Source organism: Eupeodes corollae, chromosome 2 (genome assembly GCF_945859685.1).
Source record: "Eupeodes corollae chromosome 2, idEupCoro1.1, whole genome shotgun sequence".
NCBI lineage: Eukaryota > Metazoa > Arthropoda > Insecta > Diptera > Syrphidae > Eupeodes > Eupeodes corollae.
The window spans coordinates 87,274,154-87,293,438 of record NC_079148.1 but is presented as its reverse complement, the minus strand read 5'-3'; the positions used below and the strand labels follow the sequence as shown (position 1 = coordinate 87,293,438).

Below are 19,285 nucleotides of genomic sequence, written 5' to 3'. Positions count from 1 at the left end.
CTAAATTAATCTGGAAACTATTCTAAGGTTCCTGTCAGAAGTGAGCATCTTACCTATCTCCATCAATTGATATTAGCAACATGGTAGGTCTTAATCTGATCTAATTCTTCTTTCTATCGTTTGCTAGGCTTCTGTCTATTTAGTTTAAGTATTAGTCTAGGGCTGTATGTATAAACTTTAACAGAGTTAACCATCAGATCAGTACCAGAGGCTCGTGCAAACAAAGTTACTTTTGCTGCCATTCAAATTTAACTTATACGAACAAATAGAAAACGATAAAACATCGTGACTTATTAGAGAAGTTTGAAAATTGTGAGACTATAACCAACGAAAATTCTTTATCCCAAAAGTTCAAAAACTAACCATTTTCATCAGTTATTCATCTTAACTCCTTCACCAGTCAGTGGATAAAAATAGATTTACACAGCTTAACCCAGGTGTGAAAGTTTCTCCTTTTATGCAGAAAAAAACTTTCGATTAACAGAGCGAAAACCCACAATCCTACTCCATCATCAGAGGCTGATAGTCCGACAGCGAAGCGAACGGCCACGGCGCGGCGGCGACGCACGCACGGAGACGTTTAACTTAACTTTTGGGGTCAACAGCCATTGATCGGGAACTTAAATATAAATGCTGACATTTATTTTCGGGAGAAATTCATTAAAATATCTTTTTATAGCGCAAATGTAGTGACGTAGAAAAAATCTGTGAAAACTTCATCAATCTACAAAACACATCAGATGCTGCGATATATATGTATATATACTATACATACTTATGTTGATCGGTGTTGATGGCGGTTAGTGGAGTGTCGATGAATGATCACAGGCACCATAGGCATAAGATTTAAGTTTTGTATACAATATTTGTTGTTCTCTAGTATAATTCTAGTGGGGATTCTTCAAATGTTTCTGTAGCGTTTGTATATGAAAGCATTACATATTTACATGACTTTGTCGTATAGCGTTGGTGATATAAAAAAAAATCATTGACATCCATAAATACCTGATACGAATATGGTGAGGTTGCACTGTGTTACACTGCCTTGATACATGATTGCTATGTATGTGGCCGTGTTTAATAATACTTTTCAAAGACTCCCACTTTTCTGTCGTAATCTCCGGTGCAATATGGATCTTTTTTTGTTTTTACGTGTCAAATAGATATCTTTAGAATACTTGGTCATTTGAAATTTGAGAAATTTCCACAGCGAATGTTTTCATATGAATAAAATATCTTATAAATATAAGCAATATAAAACAAAATTAATGTAAATTAAGTAAAAAAGACTAATCACAATCAGGGAGTAAAAAAGTAGCCTAGAGTCGAAAGAGTACTTAAATTAATAGCAGAATATCAATAAAAAAGGATACTGGGACACACTCATAACTTCTCATCCCAAAAAATGATTTGTCTTAATTAAAACTCTAACAAAATATTTATATATTTTTATCGAAAACCATTTCTTATCAGTTTTTTGTAGGTTATCGTGTTCTGTTAAAAAAAATTATCAGTTGAATTTTTCTAAGAACTTTACAAAAAATTGCCAACAAAGAGATTTTTAGTAGAAAACCAATTTCTACTAGTTTTACTAGCATTTCTTGAAAGTTTTTATTTCTTATGCAATAAAATACAAATTGGATTTTTCCAATACCATTATCTTTCGTTAACAACGAAATTTCGCACCAAATAAAATTATTTTAAAGTCAATACTTTCAATTATTCACGAGATATTGAGATACAAATATCAATTATTACCAATTGTGGGTACTACTTTTTATAGATTTTTATTAAAAAAAGTGAATGTTGGATTTTTTTAAAAATTTCACTGAATATCGAAAACAATATTTTCTTTGAAAAGATATTTGAGTCGAAAATCAGTTTTTACCAAATTTTAATATTTTTTTTATTTTTGCTTTTAAAACTGTCAATTCGATTTTCCCCAAAATTTTACTAAATTTTGGAAGAAATATTGAAATTAGTTTTATGTTAATATCTTAAGTTTTTAAAAAGATATACATGATAAGTTCCGAGCAATAGATTCTGTGCCAACCTTCTGGCTTACTTCTTTCACAGTCTAAATTTTGATGAACTCCAGGAGCACGGATTAATTTATTTATACTAATTCTGAACGACATTTTATACAAATATTATTCAATGCTCGTACGATCATTTTGAAAGTGATCATATAAAGTTGTTTAGAACAAAGTACTTTTCAACTATAACATACATGTTTTTAGGTTATTCTTCGTTGCATACAATTGTTTTTGAGGTAACATTATTTTTTTATTATGTTTTATTAGGCTCTTTTGGTCTTTTTGTTTTTTGGAATGCGAATGAATAAAAACTTTATTCCATTCTTTTACCCAACGTTTCGTAAGAATTCCTTACTTCTTCAGGGGATTTTTTTGTTCTTTATTCAATACTTGTATTAAATCACATTATAATTGTTAAAAACTCCGTATTGCATCCTCCCGACAGCACTGACACAAATTTAAAATAAATAACATATACAATATAAAATAAAACAAGCAAAAAAAATAAAATATTTAACTAGACGAGAAAGACATTTATATCACAGCTTAATTTTAAGGTACTTGATGTTAAAATTAAGCTGTGATATAAATGTCTTTCTCGTGTAGTTTAATAATTTATTTTTTTTTTTGCTTGTTTTATTTTATATTGTATTTGTTATTTATTTTAAATTTTTGTCAGTGCTGTCGGGAGGATGCAATACGGAGTTTTTAACAATTATAATGTGATTTAATACAAGTATTGAATAAAGAACAAAAAAATCCCTGAAGAAGTAAGGAATTCTTACGAAACGTTGGGTAAAAGAATGGAATAAAGTTTTTATTTATTCGCATTCGAAAAAACAAAAAGACCAAAAGAGCCTAATAAAACATAATAAATAAGTATTAAAAAAGAATTGGTCAAACACATACAAACATTATTTTTTGTTTGTAAGATATTCGAGTTGACGTAGAGTTACTCTCAAAATTGAGTGTACACCAGCGAAAAAAAACTGTTTTAAATTATTAAATTATTAAAATGTTATGTTTTTTGAATTTAGTTTTCAATTTTCTTTTTTTTTAATTTTATGTTAAATAAACAAGAGGAAAAACCACAAAAACAATTAGCAAAAAATAATAAAAACTAAAAAATTCATCAAATGCATGGCACAAAATTAAGCGTACACTTGAAATTCAAAGCATACAAAAATGTTAATGAGTGGTTAAATTAAAATTTTAATATTTTGCAGGGCCCCCTTTAGCCATAATCACAGCTTATAGTCGCCGCGGTATTGATTCAACAATTTTGTAGTAAACATTCCGTGATCTTCGCTTCCAATTGACTTTTGTTGGTTGGTTTGCAATTCTGCAACCAAGCTTTATTTTTTCCCACAAATGATCGATGGGATTGGGGTCCAATGACTGAGGTGGGGTCTTGAGCTTGTTTCTGGCATTATACAGCAACCATTCCTTCACAAAAAACGATGTGTGTTTTGAATCGTTATCTTGTTGGAAGTAAAAGGTTGCTGATATATTCAGTTTCTCTGCACACTGACGAATATTTTTTTTAAGAACGTCCAAAAATGTACACTTATCCATTATTGTGTCAATAAATTCAAATTTTCCAGTCCCATTTGCCACCATTGAAATAACATTTCCTGTCCCATGCTTAACAGTGGCAAACAAATTCTCTGTCTTGAACTGAGCATTGGGCTTTTTCCAAGCAATTTGCTTTCCATTAGACCCAAATAAGTTAATTTTTGTCTCGTCCGAGAACAAAACATCGTTCCAGAAACTTCGGGATTTGGTGAGGGACTTTTTAGCGAAATCAAGACGTTTTCGATTATTAATTTTGGAAACAAGTGGTTTTTTCCGAGCAACTCTGCCGTTAAAATCATTCTTCCGAAGAACGCGACGAAAAGTTTCGGTTGAAACCTTACATTCAATAAGTGTCTTCATTTCGGCCGCCAAGTTTGGTACACTCGTTTTGAGGTTTACCTCGAAGTTCGCCTTGCTGAAAAAATATTTGTTTTCTTTCTCTTTCAGGTTTGTTTAGGGTAGTGCCTTCACATCGATATTTGTTAAGTTGAAATTGTTTTGCCGACGATTTCGCCAATTTCACGTAAAAATTTATTGTTTAAATGTAGTTTTAAAATAAAATGTCTTGTCTTGTAGCAATGTCGGTTTCTTTTCATTTCTCTGCCATTTCCACAAAAAATCAGGAAGTGAATATTGAAACGAAAATTATTTCTGCGACGAACATTGGTTTCAAATTCCATTAAGACTCAATAAAAAACAGAAATTAAAAAGAATTTTCCAAAAAAATTGCATCTTAAATATGAAAAGTAGCAAATAACTTACTCTTAATTGAGTGTACTCTCAATTTTGGGACCAACTGTATATTTGTTCATTTTTTTGATTTATAAAAAAAAGGTTAGTTGAGTTTTTTTGCCTAAAATATGTGAGTTTGCAACACGTCACATTATATTATATTCAATTTGTTAAAATTGAAAATTTTTATCAATGACTTAACTGATATTTTCGAAAATTCTATTCAACTTCTATTTGCTGATGACTTAAAGTGTTTTAGAAGTATAAAGTCTATTACGGTTTGTCATCTGTTACAAAATGATCTTCATAAATGATCAGAATGATGCTCTGTAAACCAATTATATTTAAATTCCTCCCAGACCGAATGTTTTTCTTCTTGTCGTAACTTTTCCCAAATTCTCTTCGAATATAAGATAAATAGCCATGTTCTTCATAGAGTTCGTGAAAAGAAAGATTTTGGCGTAATTTTTAACTCTAAATTAAACTTTGTCAAGCATATAAAGCTCAGTGTTTCCAAGGCAAATTCCATGCTAGGTTTTATTAAACGCAATAGTAAGGATTTCAAAGACCCTTTTGCTCTTAAATCGTTCTATTCACCATATGTCAGATAAATATTAGAATACTGCTTTATTATTTGGAATCGATTGTACATCGATACTCCATCATATACTACCAGATGTGAACTTTTAGGTATGCAATCACTTGTAAATAGACGAAAAATTCAGTTATGTTTATAAGTGATATTTTATCGTACCATATCAAGTGCCAATTTCTTTTGTCTTTAATTAATTTATATGCTCCATCACGACAACTGAGTGTACGTTCTTTATTTCGTGAAGATGATCATAGAGCTAACTATGCAGAAAATGAACTTATAACTAATCTTATTGTGTTTCATATTGAATTTGACTTTCATCTGAGGAGGTCTTCTTGTTATTGTATTTTCATTTTAATTGATTTTTAATGTTAAATTGTTAATGTTTATTTTTATTTTATTACATTTTTTTTTTACTTTATGTAGTGCTTATAGTTTATCTAGATGTAGATATTAGCATGTATTTGAATTCGGTAGTCTAACTGTAGATTTAAAATCTCTAAATATCTCGACTGGTTTTTTGAGACATGGACAACCAAAGAAGCTGGGCGTACGAACAAACGTTTATACACGCACACACAGACATCTCTTTTAACGTTTGTTTATTTAGATTCTAGGACCTCGAAAAATGTCAACATTTTCAATTTGACAAATCAAACCCAATACAAAAACCTTTGTATGAAAAGTTAAACAACTGAAAGCTTCAGTTAGAATTTATTTAAATTTAAAAAAAAAAAAAACAAAAAATAATTTTATTTAAAGTAGACAAAGTTTCAATGCTAAAACAGTAAATGTTTTTAGTTTTTAATACATTGGTACATTCTATGGCTGAATTAATATTGCAAATGAGGGTAAAAACTTTGGTATTGTACATATTTTTAGCTATATGAACCGATGTTGTGGTTAAACTATTTACTTTTTTTTTAATAGTTTATACAAAAAATATCTTTTCTTACATCTTTGCTAAAGCATAAGACTAATAATTTAACACAAAATTGTTCTCTTTTTATCGTTTATTCGTAGGAAGACAAATGCTCCGTAGACTAAATTTTTTTAAAGACCAATTACATGATTGGAAATTCGATAAATATCCGAATCAGGCAAGTCTGAAACTATTTGCCTTTCAAAAAGAAGCATTCATCAAAAAATTCGCCACATTATTGTATTATGGCCTCTTGCATTTTTAGTAAAATTCCCCTTACGCTTTTAATCGAACTCAAGCGCGGCACTGCCTTTCGAAAACTTGAACTATTAATTAAATTAACATCATTAATAATTCATAAAAATAAAAACAAACAAATTTTATACACACTCATGTTTCAAACTTCACGTTAACTGAAATAAAATTATACCACGATGTATGTATATTGTATATGTATGTATATGTATGTAAATTATGTAGACAACATTTGAACATGGAAATTATTTTTTTCCTAAATTTTGGTTGAATTTTTGCAAACCCATTTTTTAGAGACCAAACATTTCAAACGAAACTCTTTTTACCTTAAAAACAAGTAATAATATTTTACCTAGAATAATATATCACATGATTGGTAAAATAATACTAATTTTAAGCTTATTTTCCTAATGCCTGGAAATATACATTAAGACAAATATTATTGGAACCTCAATTCTACAAAATACCTTTACTCTTTACCAGTGCAGGAAATCGATCCAAGTCAAAATCACTTCTTCAAAGAACCCACTGTGCTATGTTTTTCAAAGCAATATTTGTGACTTGAAATATGTTTGACTGACGTCACTAAGAGTAGTTTGTAGTATTCATAAAAAAACTGCGTATATTCTTTTTAGCATAACTGGAATTATGTTCTTAAATATAAATGGTACATATATAATGTACATACATATTTAAAATTTAGTTGATCGTAATACATACCTACAAAAATATTATTTAGTTTTTAGTATTACTTCAAATTTAATATCTTATTGTTATTAAACTAAAAACTACATATTAAACGCGTGACTGTCATGGCAATTACCTTTTTTGTTTTCTTACAGATTTGTTATTCAAGAACGATTTATTTTTAGGGAGTGGAGATTTAAAACCTGATTAAAAAAACATTCAGCAAGTAGGTTTTTAGGTTGACATTTAAAAGAAAGGTAGTGTATTGTTTATGATAATTTTGATGATTCATTTTTAATGTGAGTTATTTGGAAGCAAACATATGGTAAATCTCATTTAAAATGCAACAACATTTAAGAGTATAAACATAATAATTCTAGCAGTATCAGAGAAGAACACATATGAAGGAAGTGTACAAATTATTTCAAATAATATATTTGTATGTTTTAACGTAAATATTATACATAATGTTGGATCGCTTGATTTTTTATTTATAAAAATGAACCTCAGAGCAAAAAAAATTTTAGATACTTAATAATATAAAAAAGTTTTAAAGAAATTTATCAATTATTTGGTTTTTAAGTCTTTTAAGTAGTTGCTTAAGTTTTCTCCTGGAAAATAAAAAGTATAGTCCGATAAATATTTATTTATTTTATTGTGTACAAATTATTTTTGTTTTACATATTTTATTTTAAATACAGTAGGGTCATTTAGGACTTAAACGATATTGAAAAAAACTTTTTACCTTAAGCAGCTATAAATCATCGCTTTGTTGGAATAAGAACCTGCAGTACCTTGATAAAGTTTTAAGATCTATTCTAAACTCGATCTAATAACCCTGCCTTTATTTAGAACTTGAGGATTTCTTCATTTTTTACCATCTGGGTGTACATTTATTATTGAGTTTTAAGAATTAAGATCTAGGTTTATTTAAACAAAAGTAGGATTTTAGACATACATTTTTGACATTAACTATACAATAATATTTAATATTTGTCAGCTTTGATTTGGTGGTACATAGATTGTTAACCAATGTCTCTGGGTGTTTTTTTCTATATTTTTATAATTATATTGTATTGTTTGCTTTTAATATGTTTTTGAAGTGCTCAGTGTGACTACTTTGGGCTTACTGCATTACATAATATCTGCAGTTAGTTGGGGAAACTTTAAGTGTGAAGGGAACACATTTTAGTGGGGTCTTAACCCCTTTTTATGTTGCTGAATTTAAGCTATAAGTATAACTTAAAAACTAACCTTAATGTAGACTTATAACTATGAGTGAGAGGCGAGGGTTTCTCAGGTCAACTGAGCCAAAGACAAGCCGATGTATGAACAGTATTCTCCCCGTTTCTGTAATGAGTTGAGGTTTGATAGACGGAGCGATCACTGATAAGGGGGTAAGATCAAAGAATTTTCCCAAGGAAGGTATTAAAGTACAAATCGAAGAAATCTTCGTTGGATGCTCTCTATTATTGATATGTATATATCTTTATATGGAGACCGAATCTGATATACATATTCAAGCAGAGGTCGGACAAACGTTATGTAAAGTGATCGGGTCACTTAAGAGTTAGAAAATTCCTTGGATCATCTTTTAACAAAACTTAATGCAGAGTTTGCCTTGGGAATTATTTCGTATATGGGAAGAAGAAATTTTAGTTTAAGGTCACATAAAAGGCTGAGATCCCTTATGTTTTCTACTATATCTAATGGGATGATTATGAAGATAGTAATGACGGGGAGCTGTTTCAATGCGTTTACGCAAAACGATCATTGTCTGACACTTGCTAATGTTAAGCTATAAGCAATTTTTGTTACACTACGTTGAGAAAATTTCCGAGATCTGTTTTCTGGAGAGGTACTCTTCATGGGTTGCAATTATCATGAACAATTTCGTATCATCGGCGTAAAGAAATATTTGACAACGTTTAATAACCAGGAAAGGAGGTAAGGGCCTAAATGACTACCTTATAGAAAGCACTTGAAGTAGCTAGAATATGATTAGAACGATCCGATCTAAATCGGAAATAACATTCACGATTTTCAAGTTAAGAGGTTCATTTCATTGGACCTGGCACTGTCATAAATGCTCTACACTTCTTTCCGTGTAGAGTAATTGAAACGAAATTTACAAATTTTTTGATGGTATAGATCTGTTTTTTATGAAGCCGTTCTGTGCTGGGGTAGTTAGAGATTTGCTATCTGATTTCTACCTAGGATTTTATCTGAAGTATTATAATGTTCATAGATTCATAATTTTAAGTTATTTTTCAACATAATGTACAATGTATATGCTCTCTTCTTAAGTCTTATAATTGAGAAACTAAAAACTTTAAAAATGTATGTGTATGTGTATTATTTTAATTTGACATCTTTGGCGAGTATGTGTTGTTGGTTTTAAAATAAACTTGCAAAAACTTATAAAAGTTGCCTGTCTTATCAAATTATTGGTAAATCAAGAGATTTTAATTACGATTTAAAAAACTGATATAAATGTAAAGCATTAAACGCTTAAATGATTCAGGAACTGGGATTAGACTAACTTTTAATAGTTTGCTTCCTGTATTCTTTGATAGTCAATGAGGTTGACTACAAAAATATTTGACCAGCTAAGGATGTGTGAGACCAAAATGGAAAGAAAAATTCTGAACATACGACCAAGTCAAAGGGTACGAAATGAAGATATTCGCAATAAAACTAGAATAATTGCCGTCATAAATAGAACAAGAAGGCTAAAATGGAGCTATACAGGACACGTATCTAGACTTCAGGTCCAAAGATGGACAAAAATATCAACCAAATGGTGACCAGAGAACAATAGACTATCAGGACGATCCAACAAAAGATAGAGTGACGATCTATCACAAATAAGCACAAATTGGTACAACAAAGCCAAAAATAGAGATATATGGAAAGCCTTGGGGGAGGCTTTTGCCAATAACCGGGATTATTAACTTTTCACATTTACCTAACTATTTTATTTTTAAAGTCAATTTACAAATTTTAAATTTTGAATTGCACAGTTTTAAAATTGTATTTTTTTACTTTAACAAACTTAACTTTTTATTTTAACGCTTTAAGACATTCAGGTATATTGTATATAAATAAATGTAATCATTAAACTGAGGCAATAAAAGTTTTGGCTAAGGGAAGCATTCCCACGAAGTGATATGCATTCTCGGCTGCATAAAAGTTTAACATCGTATACATAGCCCAATGGTGTACTTTTGATAGGCTCTTGCTTTAAGTATGAGACCAATCATCCCTTGTGGATTCAAATTCCAAGAAGTGGTTAGGGATATTGCAATAAGATAAGTTGCTGTATTCATCATTAAACTGCGAATGCTGTGCGTTCCTTAAGAACAGTGCATCTATCATATTTCTATATATCTTCAATTTATTTAGTGATAAGAATGTAGAAATAACGCGTCTGAAAAAGGCACCATCCATTCGCCTAGTTTTTATTTCAGTGGGATTTAGAAGTCCCGTTTTTTTCTATACAACATAGTTTGACATTAGGAAGAAGAAAATACCATTTCATAAAGAAACGTCACTGCTTCTTAACCTGGACATGCTTCTTGTAACCCCACTCTTAAGCACAGTGAAGCATTATACTCTTCTTGAAGCCGCCATCATGAAAAAGATTTTAGCTTGGTTTGTTCGCTTTTGTTTTGGTCAAAACTTTACGTACGTAATATATTATATCTTTTAAGACACCATTCCTCCGGTTCAATGCTTACCGGAAACCATAATATACAAAGTAAGCAAGATTCTTTAAAAATATAACAAAGAATCAACCTACACTAAAAAATTAAGTTATCATCACATTTGAACTTGGCTCACGTGGCTGAAGGTAATTAAAGCATTGCAATGTTAGTTGTATCATATATCTTAAATAAAAATCAACCCACCTTTAAGGCATGTTTTATCAATTTATCAATATTATAACTTAATTCGTGTAACTTGTTCGTATGTGAACTTAGCCCACGCAAATAAGGAACATTGAATGAAAATATACAATACTTCGTTGCGTGTCGTCGATTCGATCAATGAAAATTTTGTGGATAGTCTACCATGGTGATTCTGGGTCATGAGAACTGGTTTGTTTGTATATATAAGTTACTACGTTGAGTAACTTTCAAGAATTATCCCAGTATCAAGGTCATTGGGTTTATGTTCTGACGTCACGTCGAGAACAATATTGATTTTCCTGCTTCTTTAAGGTTACATATAAGTTCGGTTGGTGTTTTTTTTTTTCATTTCAGTTTATGTTTTTTTAGCTACGAAAAAAATTATGAATATTTAAATATTAGAGTATATGAAGTAAATAACCATTTATTCCAACCTTTGGTACAAGCAAACAAAATAATTTGCTCCTATCTAACTTAATAATAATAATAACATTTGTTTTCTTAACCTTAAATATATTTGTCATTAAAATAATTAACTAATTTTCTCGATGAATTAAAAATCTTTTATAGCACCTTATTTTCTATAAATAAGCTAAAAAGAATTCCTGTAAAAGAAAGAAGTCGTTAAACGTAATATCAGTGTTCATAGAAAGAATAAAACTTCCTTATGCACGCTAATGTGTGGATTTTTTATTAACATCAAAGACGTTATGTTATGTCGGCTTTACAACCATTGATTTGAACAAAACTGTATAAGCAGTTGAAGTCGAAATTTGTTTGATGGAAATTACACAATTGTGCTTAAGTTTGCAGGTTTTCGTGTTGGTTAAAAAAGAATTATTCTTACAAATTTTAAAATAACCATCAATATTTTTCATATCAAGAACCAGTTAAGTTTGAAAATCTAGTTTTGTTAAATAGATTTTTAGTCAAAAACAAATGTCGAAAATCAATTTTTAAAAACTTTTATTAATTTTTTTTAGGTTTTTAATTTTTGTAAGAAAACTGACAATTTGTCCGAATGTTGAAAACAATATTTCTTATAAGTTAAAATTAGTTGGAAGGCATTATCTCAAATTTCTAAAAAGTAATTTGTGTCGAAAACAATTTTTAACAACTTTTGTAAAATTTTCTTTTAAGTTTTCATTTTTTGTAAACAAAATTCCATTAAATTTTTCTCAAAATTTTACCGAATGTTGAAAACAATATTTTTTATAAGATAAAAAAGTTTGAAGCCATAATCTCAAGTTTTTGAAAAGATATTTGAGTCGAATATCAAATTTTTCCAACTTTGAGTAATGTTTTTTTTTTAGGTTTTTATTTTTTTTTTATAAAAAAAACTGTCAGTTTGATTTTTCTCAAAAATAGTGAATCATGATGAAATCATTTTTATTCGTAGAATTTTCGAGGTGACAATTTTTTTTTAATATTTTCGATTTATAAAAAAACAGTTCTGGTTCTTGAGCTATGGACGACGAAAAAACGTCGCGGAAGTACGAACGTAACGTACACACACACAGACATCTTTCTAAAGATCTTTTATTCCGGTTCTAGGGACCTTGAAACGTCGAGAAATGTCAAAATGTTCAATTTGACAGATCAGACCGAATACAATGACTTCCTATTGAAAATTAAAAATTGAAGCGAGGTCTTAAACAATAGATTATAATACTCCTCATGTTTTAAACTTACCTTCGGTAATTTTAATAATCCTTAAAACTACTTTTAAATCATCGTTACTTGACCAGATGGCATGGTATACCTAAGGAATTCATGGTTGTTTCCCTACTTATCAATCCAGAGAGCCCTTATTGCCCCTGCATCGAAGCCAACACAATATAAGAGCCTAGAATAACCTATTCATTTAATAGAAAAAAATTAAATAACCATGTTCTTTATTTTTATATGACTTTATCTTTATTCAATAATACTATACTATGAAACACATTGAACAAATTACAATGCATAATGTCTTTTAATGTCATTAAAATTTAAAATATTTGACATCATATACAAAATTGCAATTTTTTGAAACTGTGAGCGACTTTTGAAACGTTTTAAGGTGCTCCAACTTCGTCTATCTTTAAATCTGGATAGACTGCACACTTTGTGGGGTTAACATCGACTTTTATTTTTAGGGCCACTCTTTTGCACATACAATACATAAAACTACCTAATTTCTTAAAGACTTGCCTAATTATTTTACATAAAAAAGCTTCGTTTTTTAATATTTTTTAATAAAGTTGAATTGTTACTCATCTTTAATTTAACTGGGAAAAAACAAAACATCTTCTTCTTTGCTTTAATTTAAAAATTCAAAATAACCACAGAAGGTATGGTCTTAAACATTCCTGCAAACTGGAGTTGTTTTTTATGTTTCAAACATGTAATAATTGTAAACACACTAAACATAGTTAATGTCAAAAATTTTAATACATTTAGATAGATAGATACATAGATATGTAAGTTCTTTATTGTAATTAATGAATTCATATACAATATTGCGCTCGAATACATAGACATAGTTAACAATAATATTGTATAATAAGAATAGTTAGTGACAACAATTATTTTTAAAAAGCAGTGGCGCTGCCACATCGATTTTATTTTGTGCGGGGTTACAAAAAATATAATGAAAAAAAAAATAATATAAATTATATATTAAAAATTATGCATTAGAAAAATAAAAATAGTTTTTGCAAAAACAAATTTGAAAATTAAAAATATTTTTTAATATTAAGTTTCAGCAAACAAATCGTATTTGGCTATATAGTACATAAGCTGAATTTTAGACAGTGTAACGTAGCAAAGTTTCTATTTCTTGGTGGTCTAGGGCAAGAAGCCATAACTTTATTTCTTTTAAAAACTCGACAATATTTCTCATTTTACAGACTTCTATAGGAATAGTATTAAAAAGTTTGCAGGAAGCAATGGAATGCGAGTTTCTGTAGCTTGTCGTTTGAAAAAATGGGATATTTACTATCAAGGTGAAATTACTTCTAAGACTGCGTATATCCAGCTCTTTAAAAAAAAAAACACTTTTAAAACTTTAAGAAAAAAAAAAAAACAAATGTCTAACGGAAGAATTTTTAAAGACCAAAAAAGTTACATTGATGGTGTTAAACGATGAGGTTTACAAACGTTACGTATAGCTGATTTTTGTAGTGAGTTGTTGTAGGTTGTTGACAAATGCACCACCCCAACAGGGTATTCCATATTGCAACTTGGAATGAAAAATGCCAAAAAAACAATTTTTACAATTTGAAGGGCAATGCTTTTTCAGGTGGTAGAAACAATGGGTGGATGAGAGAAGATAGTTTTCTAAAACAGCAATGTGTTTGTCCCAGTTTAGGTTTGATCAATATAGATGCCGAGGTCCTTAAAGTCTTCAAATTTTTCAATTTCAAAACAGCTATTACTACATTTAACATTGGAATGGTATGATTGAGTATGGTGACCATTATGTACCAAAATCTTAGAAAATGAAAATCATAGTTAATATCTGAAATTAGGACAATAGGACTATTGCTATTGTATGCAATTCCAATGTCATCGGCAAAGGCTCTTACTTTACCTCGGAAAGAAAGTGAATAAAGGGAATTAATATAAACCATAAATAAAATTGGGCCCAGCACGGATCCCTGTGGGGTTCCCAAAAGACTATTTATAGAGGAACTTATGCTGCACCCAACTTTAACATTGTGTGATCTAATTTTTAGATAAGTCACTCCAGCCATTTCCAGATGAATCCACGAAAACCAATTTTATACATTTTATCCAAGAGTATGTTATGGTTCACCATGTCAAAGGTTTTAGTTATGTCTACGAAAAGTTCAGCATCTTTCTTAGCATCTAAACCTTCTTGTAAAAGGCAGCAAATTCTTGAAGAGCCTCCTCAGTAGAAAGCCCAGCCCTGAATCCAAATTGGAATGGACTCAGAAAGTTTATTTTATTAAGGTAAGACAGAATTCTTGTTTTAATTACGTTCTCAAACAATTTCGATATTGAAGATAACAAAGTTATTGGTCTATAATTTCCTGTATCTGTTTTACTTCCTTTTTTGAATAATGGAACTGTCATACCTTTTTTAAATCATCAGGAAACTCCCAGAGTATATGCTTAAATTAAAAATGTGTGTCAATATACATATCTACCAAATTTGGCCCCACCTTCTTAATCTTTATATTAGATATTTCATCTTTGCCATGAGAAGTTGAATTATTTAACGAGTTTATTGTTCAAGTATTTCGAATGCTGTAATTGGCTCAAAAAAGAAACTTTTCGAACTGGTTTCTTGAGGATCAATATCATAGCAACAGTCAAATGAAGTATGTAAACTTTCAGAAAAAGAACTATGCCCAACATACGCAAAAAAGGAACTAAATACATCCGCTAAATCTTTTGTATTCGATAAAACAACTATTCCATTCTTTAGTACAATTGGATTGTTGCTATTCGAAATGTTCCTACCTAAATGACTATTAATGACATTTTATGTTGCCCTTTGCCGTATTGACAGACATTTTTTGCTTAATTTATTTTTCTGTTTAATTTTTTTGATCAGTGATGAATTTACCCATGGTTTGAGATTTCTATTTGAATAGTTCTGCATTAAAGTATAAGTTGATCAACTTATTGTTCTTTAAAAAATTTAAGAAATAAATCATAGGCAATGGATACTTCACTTTCAAATATGACGCTATTCAATTTTCATAAAGTAATCTACTATTTAAAACATGATAGATGACTCTGGTAAAGAAGGGTTGAGTACAACGATCATTGTTTTCACATCTAACACTTTCAAAAAAAAATTCTTGTCATACAATTGTCAGTTATTTTTTGTCTAACTTAAAATTCGCAAAAAAAAACTCATCAAATACGGTTTTATGATAGAACCACGATTTTTCTCTTTTATACCACACTAATTCGCTATATTTACCTTTAATTTGAATTATAACAAAACAAATATTTTGAAGTAGATTTTGTTTTCTTAAGCGATAAGCAAAAATATTTTGTATAAGGGATTGAGATGGCGATAAGCTCTTGAAATTGTCTTTGTAGGTAGGTATTTATTTAACTGTCTTTCTTGACTATAAACAAAATTTTAGAGAAAGGAGATGCAAACAAAAGGAACTAATTCAACATTCTAGATAAACAATACCTATATGTATTAACATATTAAAGTACATATGTATGTACAGTCCCGGAAAACAAATAGTAATGTTACAAGCATTATTTAGGCTCTCGTTTCATAATTTTTGCATTGACTTTTTTTTAATAAAAAAAATGTTAAATCTCGGACTGCTTTTTTAAGGATACGGAACCTGAATTGCCAGTGCCACCTCAACCTGTAAGTTTGTTTGAAACCGAGTTTGGAGTCGTATTTTTGAATTTATATTAAAACTAGGTTTTAACTCCGTGGAGTACTTGGTTAGAGGCAGCAGCATATTTTGATTGGATCCAAAAAATTGCTTTCGAAGATGATGAAAGCTATATTGCATTTGCAAACAAATTGATTGAAGATGAAGAACTGCAAGCGCAGCTGGTGTACATTAAAGTAAATTTTAAGTTTTTTGTCGATCCAAAAAAAAACGTGGATTCCAAACATCTAGGAGACATTGGAGTCAATAATGTTGAAAGTTTTAGATGGACTCCACTTGTTTCAGCTGAAGTTGATAGATCGTTTAGCATCTTCACAGCCATTCTAAGAGACAACCGATGAAGATATCTACCTGAGAACTTCAAAAAAGCTCTTGGTAGTCCAATGCTACTTATTAATTAATTATATTTTTGTTTATTTTCCTAGTATTTTTTAATAAATGCCTTTTCTTTGCCTTTTTAAGTGATTTGTTTTGCTTTTTTTTAATGTTTTATGTCAATAAAATCCTAACCCTGGTTATTAGGCTCCACTATAAACAGGTATGGAAGTAATTTTTGTTCTTACAACTAATTTGTAATATAAACAAGATTCGTACATCAAGTTTTTGAAATACATACGTATGTGTGTATGTGTATAGCAAACAAACATATACAAATTTTATTGAAAATGATTATTTTTGAATTTGACCTTAAATCATAGCTCAGATTCGGAATCGGATTTACCACACAAAATTAACTCTTAAACAATTTTTAAAGCCATAAAAGCAAAACTCATACCTTATGAGAAATTCCGAAAACTTACTGAGATACCAAAATGATAAATGATAATAACTGAGCTAACAAAATGGTTTAAACTATATCTGAATAATATAAATTTGTACTGTGCAAAATAATCAGTATTTAATTAACATTACATAACCGGGCACCCGTAACCAGGCGCCTCTCAGCGAAAATTTCTCAGTACTTTCAGTGTTTAGAAGAGAGAGTTAACAGTATGGAATGTTTTAACAAACTTTACAGGATAAACAATAATTATAGTACAGCACACCTGTATTTCGTACACTTACGACTTCAGTCAAGTAACTTTTCTACAAAATTTAAAGCCTTTATTACTTCATTTAGTTCCAAGACATGACAAATTATCGATCATCCAAAAATTATGTTTGAAAGTTAGGTACGTTCTAGAAAAATCATTTTTTTCACACTTCAAATATTTTGAATAGGTATGTATTTATGTACCAACCTATCGTACATATACATAACTCAAGTTTATGCCTTTAAAATTTATCGTGGCCCCATACGTGCCTACATGTATGTAAGTAGTTGGAACTATTATTTTGGTGGAGTACCTTACTTACGCTTATAAATATTAATTTTAATTTCAAAAAAAATCTACCAGGAATAGAAATCATTTCCACCTCACCTTAAATTATACAAATCTTCTAAACAAGCAATACCTATAAAGATTGCAGCATCCCACACTAACACATATTTTAAATAACGCATACATATAGGTTTTCATCTTACCACAAACATCCAACCAACCCTCCACTCGACTGGGGTAGTTTATAGCGCAAACTCGATTGAATGGTCTTCGTCCCATTTCAGAAGTATCCTTATTTAAATCCAACAGCAACCGTGGAAAAAAATAGATGAATATCTACCTATGTATGTATAACCTGGCGAAATGCTCACTGCACCAGGAATCAATCTGTAATTCGATGCTTCGCTGAAGGCTATCTGTAGAAATATGATGCGCTCCTTATCCTTTTTTAATCCCTTAGAAGTTGGGGCAAAATAGATGCGCCATACTTTATTGGTCTAATTGGAGATTCTTTTCACAATTATCACGCATTGGATTTTATCACTTTCTTTTTTAAATTTCAAAAAGACATTCCAAAGAAAGTCCTTTGTTTATCACTTTATTAGTGGCCTATAATGCATAGGTATATTTTAGCAAATTAATAGGGGTTGCTACCTAGTCGAACCTATTTTATTCAACCGCCAAAACTATTCAACTTTTATTATACGATAGATATTATCGACCTCAAAACACACGCACGACAAGAAAAAAAATAATTAATTTACATTTAAGGAAGAGCCTAGCCTTACTTTGATTTAAAAATACTTTCTCAATAACTTCGTAGGTACCTATGTACGTATATAAAAGAATTTTAGCAAATATCTAGGTAGATATTATGAAATAAAAGCTTCTGCTTTTCTAAAACCGTAGTTTTCGTTAATGTAGACACTTTAACATCTTCAAACTGTAAACTCTAGCATAAATGCCAGTATGATTATTTCACTGAGATTGGTTTTTCCATTTACATTCACATTCAAATTCGTCTTCACGTCTCACAAAATTTGAATCACTTGTTTTGATGTTATTTTCACTTGTTTTTTCACAATAAACAAAATATATTTGCTGATTCTAGGAATATCCTTTCATTCAAGGAGGAGAAGGTAAGATCGCATTCGCAGGTAAACCGAATTCATCCAAAACATTCAAAAATATACACCTGACTCTGGGATACAAGATTACTCCTCAGAACTCACCACCGACAGCCATTATTTTAATTTATCAATAAAATGAAAATCCAAATACCGTACCGAGCCGCCGACACCAACTTCAACACACACTCGCCTCAGTTCCGTGTTCTGTTTAAACTAAACAAAAAGATGTTGGATTCAACATTCGCTGGTCTCAATTGTATACACTTACATGTTGCAAGTTGCATCGAGTTTGAACCAAGTATGAAGTATAATGGTGATGCTAACAGTTGAGCTGAGTTGAAGATTAAGTAGTTGAAGAGTGGGATCGGACGTTTTTTTCATTTGTACTATTTTCCAGACGATTTTACTTTTCGACAAGGTTTTGTTCCTAGCAATCAAATTGCACTTTCTTAAACGGGGTTGTGTGATTCGGTTAATTCAAATCCAACGTTAAAACTACTCTATAACGTAAGGTTTCCGAGATATTCAGATAGGTTCCACTTTTCAATTTTACTAGAATTGAAATCTATTCAAAATATAAATTGGAGTTCTAAGTTTTACTTTTATGGATATTGAATTTTTTCGAACTCAAAATGAATTTCAATTGATTTGAATTTGACAAGAGGAAATTGTATAAGGTCTGCCAAGTAACTTTTTTTTGAAAATGCTATAAAAACATCGAGTGTAGCTTCGGCAGTGT

At 30.0% G+C, this 19,285-nt stretch overlaps 1 protein-coding gene across 2 annotated transcripts in view; it reads right to left on the bottom strand.

Annotated features, from left to right (window-relative positions):
* LOC129946235 (ras GTPase-activating protein raskol) overlaps nucleotides 1-18,717 on the bottom strand; it is a 193,089-nt gene extending 174,372 nt beyond the window's left edge. For both annotated transcript variants that reach the window (XM_056056354.1, XM_056056355.1), the window contains exon 1: nucleotides 17,620-18,717. In XM_056056354.1, the coding sequence (XP_055912329.1) occupies nucleotides 17,620-17,695 (76 nt within the window). In that variant the 5' untranslated portion in view covers nucleotides 17,696-18,717. The remainder of the gene's footprint in view (nucleotides 1-17,619) is intronic.
* Between the last annotated feature and the right edge of the window lie 568 nt (nucleotides 18,718-19,285).